At 40.5% G+C, this 18,219-nt stretch overlaps 1 protein-coding gene across 9 annotated transcripts in view; it reads left to right on the top strand.

Annotated features, from left to right (window-relative positions):
- The window catches only part of nrxn3a (neurexin 3a), a 184,864-nt gene that overhangs the window by 141,099 nt on the left and 25,546 nt on the right, over positions 1-18,219 (top strand). For 3 of the 9 annotated variants that reach the window (XM_034575848.1, XM_034575849.1, XM_034575847.1), the window contains exon 1: positions 8,197-9,278. The exons of the other annotated variants lie outside the window; for them this stretch is intronic. In XM_034575848.1, coding sequence (XP_034431739.1) covers positions 8,972-9,278 — 307 coding nt within the window. In that variant the 5' untranslated portion in view covers positions 8,197-8,971. Of the gene's footprint in view, positions 1-8,196; positions 9,279-18,219 lie in introns of those variants that run through there. 9 annotated transcript variants of the gene reach the window in all.

Here is an 18,219-nt window from a genome sequence, read left to right as displayed (position 1 = left end):
AAGAACAAATACCAAATTTCCAAATTTGCTCTTCAGCATTCATTAGAATGTTTGTGAAGTGCTATTGATATGTAGCATGTTAAGCACTAGCCTACTGTACAGGCTCACAGAACCACTTGCATAGCTGTAAACTATGAATTTAATAACAATGGATAATGTCATTTTAATGATGGAATTACTTCAAATCTTGTGTCTGCATGATTTTTTCAGTTGTAATACCTTATCTAAGTCAGGGGTCGGCACGCGGCGCCATAATCATTGGCACTCAGGCAATTTCTTATTAAAGAAATGTTCAAAGGTTTTGACGTCACGCAGCCTGTATTATTTAGCTTGATTGATGTTAACACCACCCAGCCACTAGGTGCCAGTAATGCATCTATAGGCTGGATGCTGATCGCCATTAAATAATAATAATAAGAAGCCTTTCAGCCGGCGCTGCTCGCATTTTCCCACATGAATCTCCGTGAGGTGCAGCCGCTCAGGTGTATTGATGATGGCAACCCTGCTAGTTTAAAAACCGAAGGCACGGGCATTTCAGCCCTCATGGGCAGAAGACTGTGGCTTTGTTTTTCATAAGGACCGTGCTGTGTGAACGTTATGTTTTGAAAATGTTGTGTGCCGAACGTCCAGTGTTAAGCGCCACAACTCTCTCAAAGTCTTTGCCACTGCCAAAAACCATGCGACTGAAGCAAGCTTTCGCAATTCTGAATATGAGTGTGGTTGGTGGGGTTAATGACAAACTTATTATTGCAATCATAATGAGATAAACATGTTTCTTTAAAGTGTTGTTCTATATATAGCCAATATGGATGGAATAAAATTACATGTCTGTTGGAAATATTAATGTGGTTCAATAATGTCAATAATATGGCATACTAATTAACAAGAAAATTTCACATTGGCACTTATTGTCAAAAAGGTTGCCGACCCCTGATCTAAGTGAACAGTAGATTGACAACAAGATTTGTATCGTATTGAATAGAAAATTGAAGAACAAATTGGAAAGAGTAAAAACAAAAGTCTATACATTAAAACTTTGTCATAAGATAATCACAATACTAAAATGTGGAATAAGTGTCAGAGTCCAGTGTGAAGACATACTGGAGGTCCCTGACAGATGTGTTCTTTCAAATACAGTTTTTGCAGTGCAAGCGTATGTCATAGCTATGTGCACGCAACTTTAATCCTGGACTAGCTCTCAATCCACCCTGGCAGTTTGTAATGGGAAGGGTCTCAGGGTGGCAGCATGGCAGTAGTTTGATAACAGGCTAGAGATGAAGCTTTGTGTCATTATATTGTTCTTGGTGTGTTTCCCACCCCCTCCCTGGATGGTGCAGAAAGGTGAGGTTAGAAACGGAGAGGCTGATGTGCTCTGTTTTTTCTCTTTGAAGTGTAAGAAGAGGAGGAACGTCTGCATGTTATTTCACTTTTGATAACTGCAGGATTATGGGTTTGGTGACCTTCATTTGCCTTGGCTGCTGCCTTGGCTTCACACCTCACTGTTCTTCCACAAGAGACGAAGAAGGAGGAGAGCAAGAAATAAAGAGTAAGAGGGGAGGACAGGGGAAGCTGGAATTCGTCAGTGGGTGGAAAAAAAACATCCATGCATCACACTGGACAGGTCATTTGTGCTCTGCTGCATTTGAGCGTTCCTGAGATTAGGAAGTATAATAATTTCTGAAGGGCATGCTTTATGTTAATGTGACAGGCTTCGCTGTATATTTCTGCTGAGGCACCGTCTTTGTGGCACTTAATTTTACTTTAATGGAACTGTTGTGTTGGTATCAACAGCCACCTGAGAGATTTAGACCCGTCCTGAATTAACTTGTTTTTTATAGCAAGAGGACGTCCTCTGATTATTTCTTACGGGTGGAGACAAAACCAAGGACATTCCACAGGAGCCTACTTTGATCCTCAAAGACAAAGAGTGTAGTCTCAACATGTGGAAGAGTTTTGACAGCAAAGGTGGGATTTTGCCCTCTTTTTTCAAGAATCCCTTTTTCACTGCAATGAAAACAGGAAACTGAATTATTCTACCTGCCCAGGGGCTACAGATTGGAATGAGCTGGTAGCTGAATCTGGTGTAGTTTGCATGAGATGCATATTTTTGGTTGTACTAGGTCCCTGACAAAAACTACTGTAATTAGAAGCCAGCTCAATGTACCAGGTTTGTTCTCACCAGGTGTAGTTTTTAAAATCAATCTTTTCTTAATTTTTCATAATTTTACTGAACTGATTATATCACAGTTTGCACTTGTTCCCCTGAAAGCCCGAACTTTCTTTCAAGCCCAGATGCCCAGCCAACCACTTGAACCCCTCAAAAGATGAAAAGCGCCTGAGATGGGGACTTGAAGCATTGTACATTGGGCCATGAGGCTGATATAGCTCCCAGTGCACATTTACCCTTAAATTGACACAAGTGGCAAAGAAACCAAATCTTTCCTCATGCCTCTCTTTATTTCATGGCTGAAATGTCAGTGTTCTGTGTTGTCCTGAGTAGCCGCCTCCTCCTCTGGCTGTACAATGTTTTTTTTAGATTTAGTGGGAAATTAATCAATTAGTCAATAAGTTAATTGACAGAAAATGTTTCAATAGTTTGATAATAAGTGTTTATTTTCTAAAAAGCTGAATAGCGTGAGGATTTGCTGCTGTTTTTCCTTTCTGTAAAGTGAATGTTAGTTACTTCCACCCTCCGCCCTGTGGATCTGTCTCAACCATATAAAACCTCCTGTATTCCAACTCCCTTATTTTCCCCCTGTCACTCACTTAAACTTTAAAAAGTTGTGAGCAAGTGAGCATTGAGGGAATTCTTAATACAGAGCACAAAGCAGACAACTTCACTGACTCTTCTGTGGTCTTTTGAGCAACACAGTCTTAATGCAGTTAGTCTTCTGCTCGGAGGTTTTATCTTGAATCACTCCACTCTACTCCCCGGGCTCACAGCGAGGCAGAGCCAGAGGCAGAGGCAGGCCTCCACGGTTCAGTGGCCCGATCGATTTTCCGCAGCACTTGCCTGGATAACCCTGTGCTTCTCTGCAGCCTCTGATTGCCAGAGAAACTGTGGTGATGAATTGAGAGATTCTCAGCACAGCACATGTGGGTACTGTGAAGGCACCAAGAGCAGAGAAATACAACACTCTCTGCTTCAGAAGAAGATGTTAGTGATTGCATTTTATTCATCTTGATGAGATGGAATCTGCACTGTGGGATAGGAGTAGGGTGGTTTGTCTTGTTTGAGTGACCCAGTCTGGACTGTGGGACACATTGGCATCGTGGTGTCTCAGTCGGTTGTTGATCTCGGACACAGTTAATGCAAAAGCAGTTTAACAAACTGTTCACATTACTAGTTTGACGCTCATACTTAAAAGTTGATTATGCTTTGTTGTGACTTAACATTTACATTCCCTTTAACTAAGACCTTAATTATAGTGGATGGAATTTAGCTTCTTGAGGTCTGCTTAAGAATCCTTCACAAAACTGAAGAGCCCACTTGTATACAGGTGAGATTTTACATGGTATTCCATTATATTTTTAAAGATTGGAACTGTGATGTTTTTAAGTGCCCGTTCACCGTAAAGCTACATCATATTGTACATCACCGTTTTTGTAAATAAACATACACATTCATACTGCGATATTTCAGATTTTTCCATTTCTGAAATACTTTTGTCATTATGGGGTAAATAAGTGTATATAAATGAGTGTATAGACCGGAGAAAATATATAATCTTTTGTATAAAGTTACAACATAAAATATGAAATTGGTTAATAGGTTTGAATAGTTCCATATCAAGAATTATAGAAGAACTAGTTTTAAATAGTTTTTTACAAAAGCTTCTTGTAACATCTGAATCAGGGGTTTGTTTTGAACTGCTCCACTGTACTTTAGTGCCTCTCGCCATACAGTTTGATGTTTATTGCATCAGCAGTGAAAGAGGTTATTGGTGTTTTGGGGACCAGTCAATCTACAGTTTTATGGTCTGTGTCCTAGTGTTTATATCCAGTCTACATCCATGCAACAGAAAGCTCCTCTTTAGGTACAAGGTCTTTTTGTCTTGGCTGGACAAAGTCCTTCTCATGTTCATGTTTAATATGTTCTGTGGCACATTCACTCTCAATCCTTTTTTGTTTGTATATGTTACCTTTATTCAAATTCCCTGCCTGCAGCCGTGCCCTGTGGAGGACCCTAAAGGATTCACCCAAATGATGAAAAATAAAGCTGTAAAGACTGTGCCTTGCAGTCCAACAAAAGAAACCATAGAACTCCCAACATTCAAATTAAATATGTTAATAAATCACACAATAATGATAAGGCAAAAACTGCAACATGGAAGACTTGTATCCGGGTGGTTCTGTTCTGGAGGAGAATGATTTTTTTCAAGGGCAAAGTAGTAAATCCAGTGACTGAGCAACAATACGAAGAGGGCTAATAGGATTACTCTAGCACTGACATCATTTCCCAGTAAAGTTGCGGCCTGTCTTCATAGTCTTTAAGTCTCTCTGCGTTTTGGTTCCCTGGGTTAGGAGCATCATGGCTAATTGGTGTTGACACTATACACTTTACCCTAACGACCTGAAGAAGAGCACAAGCTGGAGCCAATACTGTTGAAATTCAAAATTCTCCCCCACCACAGTAGTCATAATGGATTTAGCTGTGGGGTCACATCACTGACGGGATTATACCTCCATGTGAAGGTCAAAGGTGAAGGTCAATGTTATCCACTGCGTAGACATTGTGAAAGTACTGTGGGCTGCTGCTGCAGTACACTGTCGTCAAAGTGTACTGTGAGCTGATGGAATAGTGACAACATTATTAAAGTTACATATCAACATGGATACTAAAAAAAGACCAGTGAGAATATAAATCAGAAATCATGGTCTTCATTCCAGATGGGACATGGACCAAACTAAACAGTCAAAGTGAAGGCTAAATACATTTATTCCAAATATGTTTTCAGTTTAGGTAGTTCGAACCACACTGATGTACGTTGGGACTGACTCAGGATTGGTCAAGCACATGTAATGGGAGGACCTCGATACCGCAGCTTCACTCCACGTTCACTGCTGCACAAACTCTGGCTCCAGAGGATGTCACTAGACCAAAATGGCAGCAACCATACAGAGTCTATGGTTAATGCACATGAGTGAATCAGATGATCTGATATCACATTTCAAAGAGGAGAGGCTTAAACAGAAACAAATGAGAGTGAGTAAGTTTGTATAAAATCAAATTGATCATAAACTGACATATAGTCGTTGGCACTTGGACCCCAGCAGGAAGTAGGACACGACTGAAGCTTCCTACTGATTAGGGGCTGATTAGATGATGAATGGAGCGTGGAGATGGGACGTCTGATGAAGCAGGAGGAGAGAACATTTTCAACTTTAAAAGCTTACAGGTGATTGGCTCAGGGCCAGTGTCAGGCTGTGATTGGATGAAAAGAGAGAATGAGCCGGTGAAGGCTATAAGCAGGAACTGTGCATGTGACTTAGAGGGCATGTGCAAGACGAGCCGTCCTGACTGAACTTTGGCTTAGCTTCATAATAATGTATATTTTTTCATTGGAACAAATTTTGTAACTAGACTTAAATAAATGATTTCATTTGATCTTTATACTGCAGAGCAGAGCCCTCTGTGTCAGAATCCCAGTGTTTTAATAAAGAACATGAACTTGTCTCACTCTGCTGGGTTGTTTTCAAGATACTTAACTTCAAAAGTTATTGGCTTTCCACTCTTTTTGAAATGGTACCTATTCTTTGCTTCTCCCTGTCCTCATGTTGTGGAACTGCATACATTATTCTTATCATCAGAATTAATGGCAGGGAAGAAAAACATCTGCCTACCTGAACTGTGATACTTCACCTGGCAATTCTGAATGTGGGGGAAAAATAGATACATGTCACTGATCCATTAAAACACAGACTAATCACACATCCACTCTATAATCAGTCAGTATGTTTTTTTCCTAAAAAATAATAGTATGTAATCACAAGCACAAAATCAGAGAACGCCGACTTTGAATAACACATCATGGTTGAATATTTCCGAACTGAAAGGACCATTAATTCTTCTCTGCCTGATTTTGTGGTGGCTGCTCTCCTGCTGGTAAGAGTTACTGTGCACAAGCTTTACTCGAAATAGCAACAGGAACACTGGCCTGATTTAATTTTCAGCCATTATTCTATTACTGGCATGAGTATCAACAGCCCTCAGGCTTCTTAGCTTTGGTAATTTACTATTTTGGGAGGCTCTGAGACATTAGTTGGTGTCCACAGGCACAACATGATTTGACTGCTGTGATGGCAGGTAGACTTCAGTAAAAGCAGCAGAAACAAAGGGCGTTCCTGTCCCGTCATTCTGCTGTCGTTTCCCTGCTGCTCCTTTTGTCCCTGGATGTCACTGTTAGCTGATTTCTCTTACTTTCATCAGATCATTTCCATGTTCACCTCTCTCATCTCTACGTACTTGTCAATTTCAAATTGAAAATTAAATTTACTAGCTTTCGCAAAGTAGGCTGTCTACATTCAGTTGCCATTTGACTTGTTCTTGTTTATACTAACACAGTCTGAAACAGCCCTTAGACAAATTCTTTACCAGGAAATGACCACTGGAAGAAAATATCACTTCACGTCTTCATTAGAAAGCTTGAGCACATCTGGATTAAAATTCCTGGTATTATATTTTGATTAATTCAATACCTGAATGGCTTTCTACGTGGTTGCAGTAGGTGTTGTCTATAACTTTAAAGCTGCTTTCAGACATGCACTTAACTCTGGATAATCTCCTGAAATTATCCACAAGGGTTGCAAGTGAGAAAGCAAATGTCTGAGTCATTCTCCGGAGGTTCTCCTGTCATATGTGTTATGGAAGTTTCCTGGAAGCTGGTGAAAGGAGAACTCAGGCAGCAGCTGATGTCTTATGCAGAAGGTTTTAATGTAGACTTGATGCACCAAGGAGACCAGAAGGTGGAACAATATACAAACAGAGGTGTAGGTGTTTGCATCCTATTGGATAGTTAACTCTCCAGTATGCATTCCTAAGTCACGTTGTGTCCTGTTGCTTGCCACTGGTGAAATACGCAAAAGAGTTAGAGATGGTGCCTCTCTGTCTGGTGCATCTGAGTTAGATATGAAAGTCCCTCAGCATAGACACTACAATGTACTGTTGGTTGGCCCTTTATCTATAACCTGACCTTGGGTACTGCTTAGAGAGAGAAGGGAGTATTTAACAGACACTATTCTCTTAATGGTGTACAGATATAATGTTATATACACTATATACAGTGGCAGATACAGAAATGTGTGAGGATGGTCAAAAAAATCCCTCAACAATATGAGAATACATCAGGTGATCCTCCAGAGGATTCGCCGTGAGCGAGTGGGCGAGTTGATGATGTTTCAAACACGCGGCAGACACAAAACTAAAAAGGATGAAAAAGAGGTGTCAGACACAGAGGAAGATGTCAACTCAGAACGACAACGAAATTCGAGACCTTTTGGTGATACAGACCAACTCCGCTGTCAATGCGCTGTGAAACAATGATCCCTGCAGCGGAATTCATACATTGCATCCTGCCCCTGCGTGCTGTGCTACCCCTCGGCTGAACGCTCTGGAGACTTTTTTGTTGTTGCTGTGAACACGTATGAATGGAGAATGTCCTGCTGCATTGCTCCTGTGTGAAAGGCAAATTCTGGAGAAAGTCCGGACACAATTATAAGGACATTTATCTGGAGTACATGCCTGTAAACAGCTTAAGCTACGAGTTGTGTGTTTCTCACGGGTTGTGTGTCCACTGATTTCAGAAGCCTCAGACTGTTGTTGTTCAGTCTGTATTTAGTTCGTCTCTCAGCTTCTGGTCGCTCATAGTGCTGAGATACTGCCTGCATATATGAACTCTCTCTCTATCCTCTGTGTGGTCCCCCTTTCACTCTTATTTTATTTTTGTCTCTCATTTATATTCTTCCTCTCGATGATGCACTGCATTTTGGAGTATTGTGTCTCCCCTCATTTAAGTCATCTCTGTATCCTGTTCTCTATCTTTACTGTCTCTGTCAACATTTGCATCAGACTGCTCACTTCTCAATTTCTATTTGCCTCAACATTCCCCTGTCCCCACCACCAGTGCTGTCCCTCCCTCTCCCTCTCTCTCTCCCTCTCTCTCTCTCTCTCTTGCTCCCTCACTCTTGCTGCAGCTCTTCTGGCTTCCAGATCGTCTGTCGTTTCACTGTTGAAGTGCGTGTGGCGAGATTGAGCGTATACTTCAAAAGAAGTCTCGGACACCAAAGGCAAAGCAAAGACATTTTTTTTTTCATCTCTTACTCCTGACAAACCGTGATTTTTTTAATGGATGCCTGTAAAGTCTTCAGAAAGTGAAGTTGAAAGACAAACAAGTGGAGCATTCCGAAGTGGACGGAGAGGTGGATTACTCTGTTTCGCGACTTTTCTCTATGTAAAGTCACTTTGCAACTTGCGCAGGGATCAGACAGTGAGGATTTCGTCCTCTCTCTGTGGCTCTCATCGTGTTTCGTGAAATTGCCCGGAGAGATTTGATGAGAGAATCGGAGAAGTGATGATAGGCAGAGATGTAGGACTGTGAGTAGAGTGGAGTGCATGAGGGACAGCAGTGAGCTAACAAATGGATGCAAAGGCTGAGCCATATGTCCTATGCAGAGCAGCAGGCAAGAGGTGCCCATTCACCCTCTCTCTGTAGTTCTAGTCATCTTCAGGAAAGAATGTATGTTAGACAATTGTGAGATTTTCTCTCGTGGTCAGTTTTTCTTTCTTTGTCTGTGGTTGTCTAAACTCAGTTTGCCGCCTCTCTGAGTGGTGTGAGATTGACATGTCTGGAAACACCAGGTGCTGACTGGCTGCTGGTCTTTATTATTATGGGGTTATCTCAATCATGAGGCCGTTGGTCTGTAGAACACTTTGTTGTACTCCGTGTCTGTTTGAATTGCTCTGCCTTCTGCCATGCGCCCCATGGGTGCTCTACATTTACGGGGTCCCATGAAAGGGACCCCTGGCTGCCAAGCCCCTGGTTCCATTGCCCTCTATCAGAAAACCTGGGTGGTATGGCTGATTCTGGGATGTATTGCCATGTCTGCAAAGCAGGGCGTGTCCCTGTCGTGGAGGTCAGAGAACTCTGTGACCAGCAGATCACGGGTGGCAGCAGCTTCGTATGCTCGTGCTGAGCCACATCACCTGCATGTGATGAGGCACCGCTCCTCGCCACCCATCTCCATGTACAGGCCTTCGGCGTCACTAAAGAGTGGTCATGGTGAGTTTCAGGTCGATTTTTCAAGCTCTCTGCTCCAATTAATAAACTAACAGTTTGAGAGAGAGGTGGGGAATACATGCATTCATTCTTTTGCCAGCTCACTTTTATTTTTGTCCTGTTTAATTTGTTCACCAATGTTAATTGTGTTTAATTGTGCAATTTTCTTTTTCAAAGCAAATTATGTTCCTGACAGTAAAATAGCTGTATCCCACCAGGGAAGTGAAGGGGTATACTGTATGTATTCAATGAGAGTGAATGGTGAGCTGGATGAGGTGGCAGAAGGTCTCAGCACTAATACATTAACTCAAGCCAGGATCTGGAAAATAGAAATACATCAAGTTCATGTATGATTTTAGAGGATTTGTTCATGAATTTAGATTAAAGTTTCACATTGTGCATGTTTTTTAATTTTGAAGTAGGTGAATGGCTGCAAGCAGCTGTAGTACATCGTTTAGAGCCTCTCCGTTTATCTAGAGACCATAATACATGATAAAGTGAATTTCTTTTTACATATGATATCACATAGCCAACAAATAACTTTTGTCTCCCTTACATGTCCATATTGCGTTTTAATGTGATATAAGACATATCATGACAAAAATAAGCAGTCAACACCATACCTGGCAATGTCCACCTTGGAACTGCAGTGAATAAATGACAGTGTCAAAAGGAAGCTCCAATCCTGTCCCATCTATTCATGTTTCTTTTTGGGTTTTTTTTTTTATGGAGGTGGGTGGGGGGGGGGGGGGGACACCTCATGAAGAGTATCATAGTGAAGCCTGCTACTAATGTTAAAAACCCATGATTAGCTGTTTGATAACGTAGCAAGACATAAAATACAATACTCTTCTAATACATCCACTTGTTTCCCTGTATGTACATCATCTGTGTGGAAATGACAGGAAACCTCAAATTGCTACTGCACAGACTATGGATCCAAATGTGTAAGATAACTTCATTTCTTGATTGTGGGATAAAGTGGAGATGTGTCGTTCATCATACAGTCTATGGTACTTGCGGTTACATTGGCCCAGGGTGGACAATCAAGGAAATTCAGACCAACAAATGTGTAGTCTCAAGGGGTAAACTAAAGTGGTCTGAGCACCCTTTAAGTTTACAGATATGTGAAGCTTGAAAATTCTCTCTCTGTGTTTCAAGTCTAACACATGGATAACAATGTTACAGGAAATTATAACATTGGCTTTAGATGTTTTTTTGAGATATAATTACATGCTGCCTGGGCTGCTGCAGGACACATGCTTTTATTGAATAGATAAAGCCACAGTGTCAAAGATTTTCATTTTAAAGTGTCAATAGACAAGTTTTTTGCCTTCAGTTCACAAACATTGATTGCACTGATGACATCATCAGTGTTGAGAGGAAGTCGTTCTGTCTGCCACTGGGCAATCTCCACAAAAGAAGTGGGTCTGAGTTTAGTGCGATTGTGCTCCACAGAAGCTATTGGTTGCTTTCCCCAGGTTTCAGAAATGGTGGATTAACTGTAATTATAGAAACGCTACCTGAAAAAAGAAGAAGAGCTCCATTGTCAGAGGAGGCAAAGGAGGCAAAGAAGGCAAAGACGGAGGTTGATACAATCTGAACCTTGGACGGGCATTCACTTGCCACTTGTCACAGATGATTCATTCATTGAACCTGGCTCTGCTCCACCATCAAACCTTGTGGACAAACGTTGCATGCGCAAATATCTTGGGTAACAGCATCATATGTTCCCCCTCCATCTGCCTCAGAAGCTGAACCACTTCTGAGACATGAGCAGTGCAGTTCAGTTTCATCTGCACACATCTGCCAATCCCGCGAAGAATAGATTCTGTCATGAAGGGTGTTTATGACAGGGATCGGACCTGCGACAGGCCAACACCATCCAGTTGTCTGCATCCCAGACTACATGTAAATGATGTGATAGTAAAGATAATTAGTGATGATGATACAATTGGCCCAACTAAACCATCAGTTTGATACGACTATGGGCTTGTACATCTTACACAATACAGCAGGATGCTCCCTACATCCAATTAACCACGTGGTGTCAATGGAGTTGCAATGGAGGCAACCGATGTCCTTTATACAGTGTTACAGCACGGAAATTATTGACAGATCTGATAGATGATTGTTGAAAGGTCGCTGGGGAATCATTGCAGCTAATGTGAAGTAGTAGATTTAGATTTTTTTCTACTGATTTTGTTTGGGTGTTGTAGTGATTTTAAGCTTATTATGCTTGTGGTCACAGTCCAACTCTTTCTAAACGTTTGAAACCGGTTTTATCTACCTAAAGGGCCTTTTTATCTATTTGCTGGGAGGATTTTTCATGCTGTCCTGCCCAAACTCATTCTCATTTTGGCAAACATCACAGAATGAGGGTTTCAACCAATATCTGGCCAGTTTGGAATGGATTGGAAATGTCTCTGGTTGGTTTTCTAGTGCTGAGTGTTTTATCTGCTTTCGTTCTGCCTTTTATGTTTATGTGTCGGTGATTTTAATGGGACACCTATTGATGTAATCTTTGTAGCCATAATTGTTTTCCAGACAACAGCTGGTAGACTGGTCAGGTATGTGTGAATGGGGGGTGAGAAATGTACTCAGAATTGCACATGCTGTTCTTTTAGTACTCCTGTTTGTGTGTGCATGTGTCATAGGGAAATGTTTCATTTTACCTATGAATAGCTTATGTTTCACGAGACATAAAAAAAGGGTCAAGAGAAAAAAATCTGGACCCCATTTTTTACAAGTTAATTATTTCAAGTTCAGAATATTCATGTTCATACAGCGACTTGGAACACATGGAGTGTTCATTCAATATCATCATATTTTCATGCGCTCCCATATTTCTTGCCTTTTGTTTAATTTATAATGTAAATGGTCTGTATTTTATATAGAGCCTTTCTTGATGACCACTCAAAGGTTATTGACGACTACCTCTTACTCACAGCCACCCTATGTTGGGTTATATATTTTATCATAGCTACTCAACAGTTGGCTTATATGTATTTTTCACTTTATTATACAATGTAAATGGTGACTGTTCAGTCTGTGTGGCCTCCCAAGAGTCTCTCACACCCATCTAAGCAATACTGTGTGTGTGTGTGTGTGTGTGTGTGTGTGTGTGTGTGTGTGTTTGTGTGTGTTTCTGAGCCTGCTCAGCAGGGACTCCACCCACTCAAATGACATCACACGTAACACCTGAGAGAGCCTCACCTTTGCTGTGATTGCAGTTTGTGGTACATCCATGGATAATGTGTTATATCACATACAGTATGTCAGTAGCTATGTTAGTAATACACACAGGTAAAGCGGCTAATGCACTCTCTGGCAAGGGTTGTGATGTCATATTCTGCTGCACTGCACAGTACACTTCATTGCAGATTCAAAATGTTGTGTAAATGACCAAGTGCGCAGCTGAAATGTTGAGGAAAACTATATTTAATCACTGTATTCAAACAGCATGCTGTTTTACCACAGTTATATAGTTATAATCATTACAGTGGCCGCTTTGTCTCTCCAGCAGTAACATAGTTTTGATTCTCCCTCAGTAACATTCATTACCACAGCGTTAATGGGCAAAACACAGCTGCACATTGCTTCTATCACTGAATTTAAATTTTAAAATACTGTGCTTTGAAGTAGAGGGAAGCTCTGTGATCGTGGCTTGACATTGTTATATGCTGTTGCAACAGCAGTCTATAGAAAACATACAGGACTGCTGGCGGGAGAGAGGAGAGGGACAGATGGCTGGCTCTCCTTCTCGCAGACTTTGAAGTTTGCAGTGAAACAACCACCAATTTACCAAGAAATGAAATCCACAAGCTGTTAAAATGTCCAGGCTGTATATACACGAAGTTAAGCTTCTTTGGTTTCACTGACAACCTGTCGCTGTGTCGGTGTGTGTTACTGTATTTGACTGCCCTGTCTGTCCTTTGTTAGCTACTGTGGTCCCTCCAGAAAATATTAGAATTTGATTAATTATGGGGCAACAAGTGTGCGTCGGCACCATCACCCCTGTCACAGTGCTGCAGTTAAAATCTTTGCACAAAGTACCACTGAGCATTAGTTGTATACACTAACTGACATTTTTTTTGTTGAAGTTGTTGTGGATATTTTGTAGATTGTATCAGTTTATGTGGACATAGAGCTGACGTTACCCCTCCCTTCAAACGTTTTGAATGGCCCTTCAGTGAAAACCCTTACAGGCAATGGAGGCCCAACATCTCCAAAGCAGGCACCAACACCTAAATCCTAAACTATGGAGTGATGCTGGAACTTTAAACAACCTAGTAAAAGAAATGGCGATGGAAGAAAACATTTTTGTAGGCAACTTGCAATAGCCTTAACATGAAACACATGTTAACACTCTGAAGAGTAAAGACAAATATTTGGTTCTGGCAACACAAAAGAGGAAACACCACCGAAAGCAAATACTCTGGGAGCTACACTAAGGAGAAACAGAAATGGGTTTTAAAATCAAATAGGAAACATAGAAGGTTCACAAGTGACAACATCATGAAAACAGAGGACCAAGGCATCCTCCTTGCGGTGCACCTGAGTTCAGAATAATAGTGAAAGAGTGGGTATCTCCCATCTATGTTTGGGGCCAGATAGAAGATAGATAGAAATTATGGGTGCACAGACAGAGTGACCCAATAAAATACAAATGTCATAGCATGATGGACCTGATCACAGAGCTACAATAGTTTAATAAAAGGAAGAACCATATGGAATCCCTCCCCTCAAGATGTGGACGATGTGTCTACGTAAACTGTGTATGTTGAAGAGATAGAATTTAAACAAATAGTTGCTGGGAATCTTTTGTTAAAAACTCTGCATCACAAGCAAACCCTTGATCCTGCTCTCTTCCAGCTCAGTGGATCCATTCACACTTTCAGCATCTCTGTTTAAACAGAGAGTGTAGCTCAGTGTGCAGAGCAACCTGTACCACTGACCTTGCCACTGTGGTTCTGATGAGCATCACATCCGCTGCATTTACAACGTGACGTCAGACCCTGACTGCAGTACGACAACACAATCACGACACACAGTTCTGCATCGTACTCCACTTCCGAAGGGGCAGAGTCATCAGCTGACGTCCACGTTTATCTTTCTGCTTTTGCATGCTGTTAGCCACATGGAGAACAGTTGGAGGGGTGGGCGAGTTTTGGAGCATGCAACAAAAACTGTTACGCCCACGCAGTATTAGCATATTGTAGAGATGTGTAAACAGTTTTCCAGCAGTCACAAGGGGGATGCTATGTTTTCATAAAGGCCCTAATTTGTACAGGCTAAAGCAGCTTGGTGTAAAGAGGAAACTGAGTGCCATTGTGCCTGGTGTTATCTGCCCGCAGAAAACAGCGTGGACATCCGCCAGGGCCTGCTTATTAGCATTAGCTTGTCTGTGTGTGTGTGTGTGTGTGTGTGTGTGTGTGTGTGTGTGTGTGTGTGTGTTTGTGCACAAGCACTGGTTGCGTGGGCTTCTGGTGAAATCATGGGAGGTACAGTATAACAACGCACACTCACATGTACCCCAACACACATACTTGCACATCCACACACACACACACTCGCTGCCTCCCAGCGTAGCAGCAGTCATATGGGGCAGCATATGGCAAGACAGAAAACATGTTGTGTCCAAAATACAGAATGATACACTCACTCAGCCCTGTGTGGAAATGAAGCATTGAAGTATTTCACTTAAATAAATGGTTAAATAAACGTGTTATACAACATGTCCACATTTTGGCCTCTGTTGTACTACAGGCCAAAGCAGAACACCAAACATATTTGCATTAGTTAATGTATGTTGAAGTCTTTTTACATGCATTAAAGTGGAAATCTATTACTCACACATTCCAGGTTTAACTGTAATATCATTTGTGGGTGTTCTATGGAAACCTGAACTCCCTTTATCGGGACATTTTTTATTATTACTCTCACGTCCAGACTCAGTCCTCAGAGAAAAAGAAAGGCCTGCGCTATATAGAATAATTATCAATCAATAATCAACATTTTCTCTGACTGGCAGCAATGACATAATCAGCTGGTTGACAAGCATAACATGAATATGGCGTAAGATTTTTAGCCTATAGCTGTCAATTAAAGTTTCTTTTTTTCCTTAATCTTGTGAATTTGTGTTACAATGTTGCGGTGCTCTGTAACTTGATTTTTCTTTTGAATTTGCTGCGATGTGTGAAGGTCTACAAATAAAAACGTGTTTTATTATTGTAATTTAATATATTTAATAGGGTTATACATTTAACATATAATAAATAGTCCTCTCATACACTTTTTATCAGCGGAAAGATGAAATACAAGCTAATAACATATATGTGATGATATATTTGAATGCACTTGTTTCCTAAATAAACACTTGCTTTGCTTTATTAAATATATGCATTACAGAAATTCATATCAAAAACTTGATTTTTATACAAACAATAGACTGTGCAGAATACATACATATCATGTGGGTCTGGTTGGTCCAAAGTCACGTTCAGTGGAAACAGGCAAAGACACACATTCCGTTTTATTCTGTGGAAGGACGAACAAAACTAATAATTTGTAATAAATATGCCCAATTATGAATATGTGGAGAATTCATCATTTAATGTTCAAATGCAAACACAGAAGCATCAAACTCGACATGCAACTGAGGTTAAAAGACATTTCATTTAACCCCTGGTGTACACTAGAGGATTTTCAACTCTTAACTGATTTTAAAAACGTGACAGACCACAGACAGAGTGACAGATTTCATAATGTAGAATATACACACTAAATGATTTGGCCAGAATATAAGACCACACACTTCCTGTTTGTAAGCGGCAGTGGTGATTCCAGAGACTTTGGATCTCACAGAAATTGCACGATTCTTCTTCTTCTGTTTTTTAATGGTGGTTAGCAGAATTGGCTTATGCATTTTGCAGCGCAAGCTGGAGGTGAGTTGAAAAGGTAGTGTTTGGTCGCAGCTGCGCAAGGACGCAACATCAGGTCGGTGATGCTTCAGGGAGTTCAGGGAGGCTCCGACTCAAACAGTACTATTAAGATTATTTTGTAAAATCCTCACACCTCAGGATTATTTGGGCAGATAATCGGCACCGACTGGCTTCCAGTCCCTGCAATTGTTGGACGGGGCCAATCTAAAAATAAAAATACTTTTCTTAAATATCTCTCCACTTCGGTGTGAGAGACTGAAAGAGACTTCCAAATGAAAAGCGTCAGAGGGACGACACTCACCCTGTTCTTGCTCTATTTACCCAATCAGCAATTTTATTGAGTAAAAGTGCAGTTTCATAGTAACGTTATTTATACCATAAGTTGATAAATGGTTGTTTAATCTAAATAAGCTGTGGATTGTGCCTTACTGGCCAAATTTAATGCATTACAACACAATATGACATCCTATTCAGACTTCACAGTGATGTCAAAATGTTGTAATCCCTACCGCTCGATCATGATTTATTTTTCATTTTATGTATTCTTTAGTTAATGTCAAGTCTTAAAGGATACTGGATGAGCTAAACAGAAGCATTTTTGAACATTTTCAGACTTCTGTGAGACGTCCTCATGACGTCACTTATCATATGACATCGAGTGATGGAGAATCATTCTCTGATCAATACAAAATGTAGCTTGTTTCTCTCATCACCTCTAAAAGTTAATTATCTGAAGTAAGTCCCAAGAAATACTCAAACAATGTAGCAAACACACTTCTTTAATACAGGGGGTTATTAACATTAATATCAGACCACAAATAGTGTAGCATCATGTGTATAATAATAACTTTAAGTGGAAATTATAGTGTTTTATTGTTGTGTATTTTCTGTATGAGATAGAGTTTAAATAACCCATAGAGACAGGTGAACAGAATAAATGTCCTCTCCTGCGAAGTTCAGCGGATGTCCACGCTCATCATTTCTATTACCAATAATTGTCAATAACTCGGTAACGGTCCTGACACCATATTCTCATTCAAAGCTGTACAAAATACTAGAAACATTTCCACTCTGCTTTCTGCTGCTGATCCGGGTCGATGGACTGAAACAGGCAGAAGCAAATATTGTTGTGGTGCAGAGCTGGGTCCTGTTACCACAGTGTCCTGTTGTTCCCATATGGGGAGTCATGTTGATACTGCTTCAGACTGAAAGGTGTGTGGGTGGCAGCAGCACTGTCTCTAAAAAGGAAGCTTCTGTAAAACTGAACTGCAACAGCGAAAACACTTCATAGATGTGACCAGATCATGTTTTCCATCAACATTAATGAGGTTATGTTGTGAAATCACATATTTTGGCAGGTTGCAACTCCTTTGATAATGAGTATCAGCATAATGTTCACAGATTGTTGTTTGTTTCAGCCAAACCAACATGACACCTTGTAATATTCACCTGCCATATCTACAGTGTCTATGGAACTTTTTAATAGTGATATTTAGGCCCCTACTAAACTGGGTTAATTCAGACAAAAGGTTCACATTAACTCCGTCTTTATTTATCATCAATGCAGGGCACAGTTTGTATGTGTTTTACAAGCATTCAACCGTTTGTGTGCCTTTTTAAAGATGTAGGTCTGCAACTACCAATTGTTTTCATTACTGATCACTTTGCCAATCCATCTATCCATAAAAGAAAAAAGGGTATAGAAAAATACCTATTAATATTTCCCAGAACCTCAGGTGGTGTCTTTGAATTCTACCCAAAGATCAAAGCAAAGACATTATTTAAGCTCTACTATGGTGACTTTAAAAAAAAAAAAATTCTTTAACTTTATCTTTACTTTAAATGACTAATCCATTACCACTCTGTTGTAATGTATGTGTCTGGGATTTTGTAATTGGAAAACGGTGTTTATTTTTTATTATTTCTGTGTATGTTGTACAAACAAACCTAACATCGTTTTTACTTGGTCCTCCAATAATGTGATTGGGAGACAGGCAGCT

The sequence above is a fragment of the Hippoglossus hippoglossus genome, chromosome 22, assembly GCF_009819705.1.
Source record: "Hippoglossus hippoglossus isolate fHipHip1 chromosome 22, fHipHip1.pri, whole genome shotgun sequence".
In the NCBI taxonomy this organism is placed as follows: Eukaryota; Metazoa; Chordata; class Actinopteri; order Pleuronectiformes; family Pleuronectidae; genus Hippoglossus; species Hippoglossus hippoglossus.
Note: the sequence above shows the minus strand (reverse complement) of the source record. Positions and strands in the feature narration are given on the sequence as shown.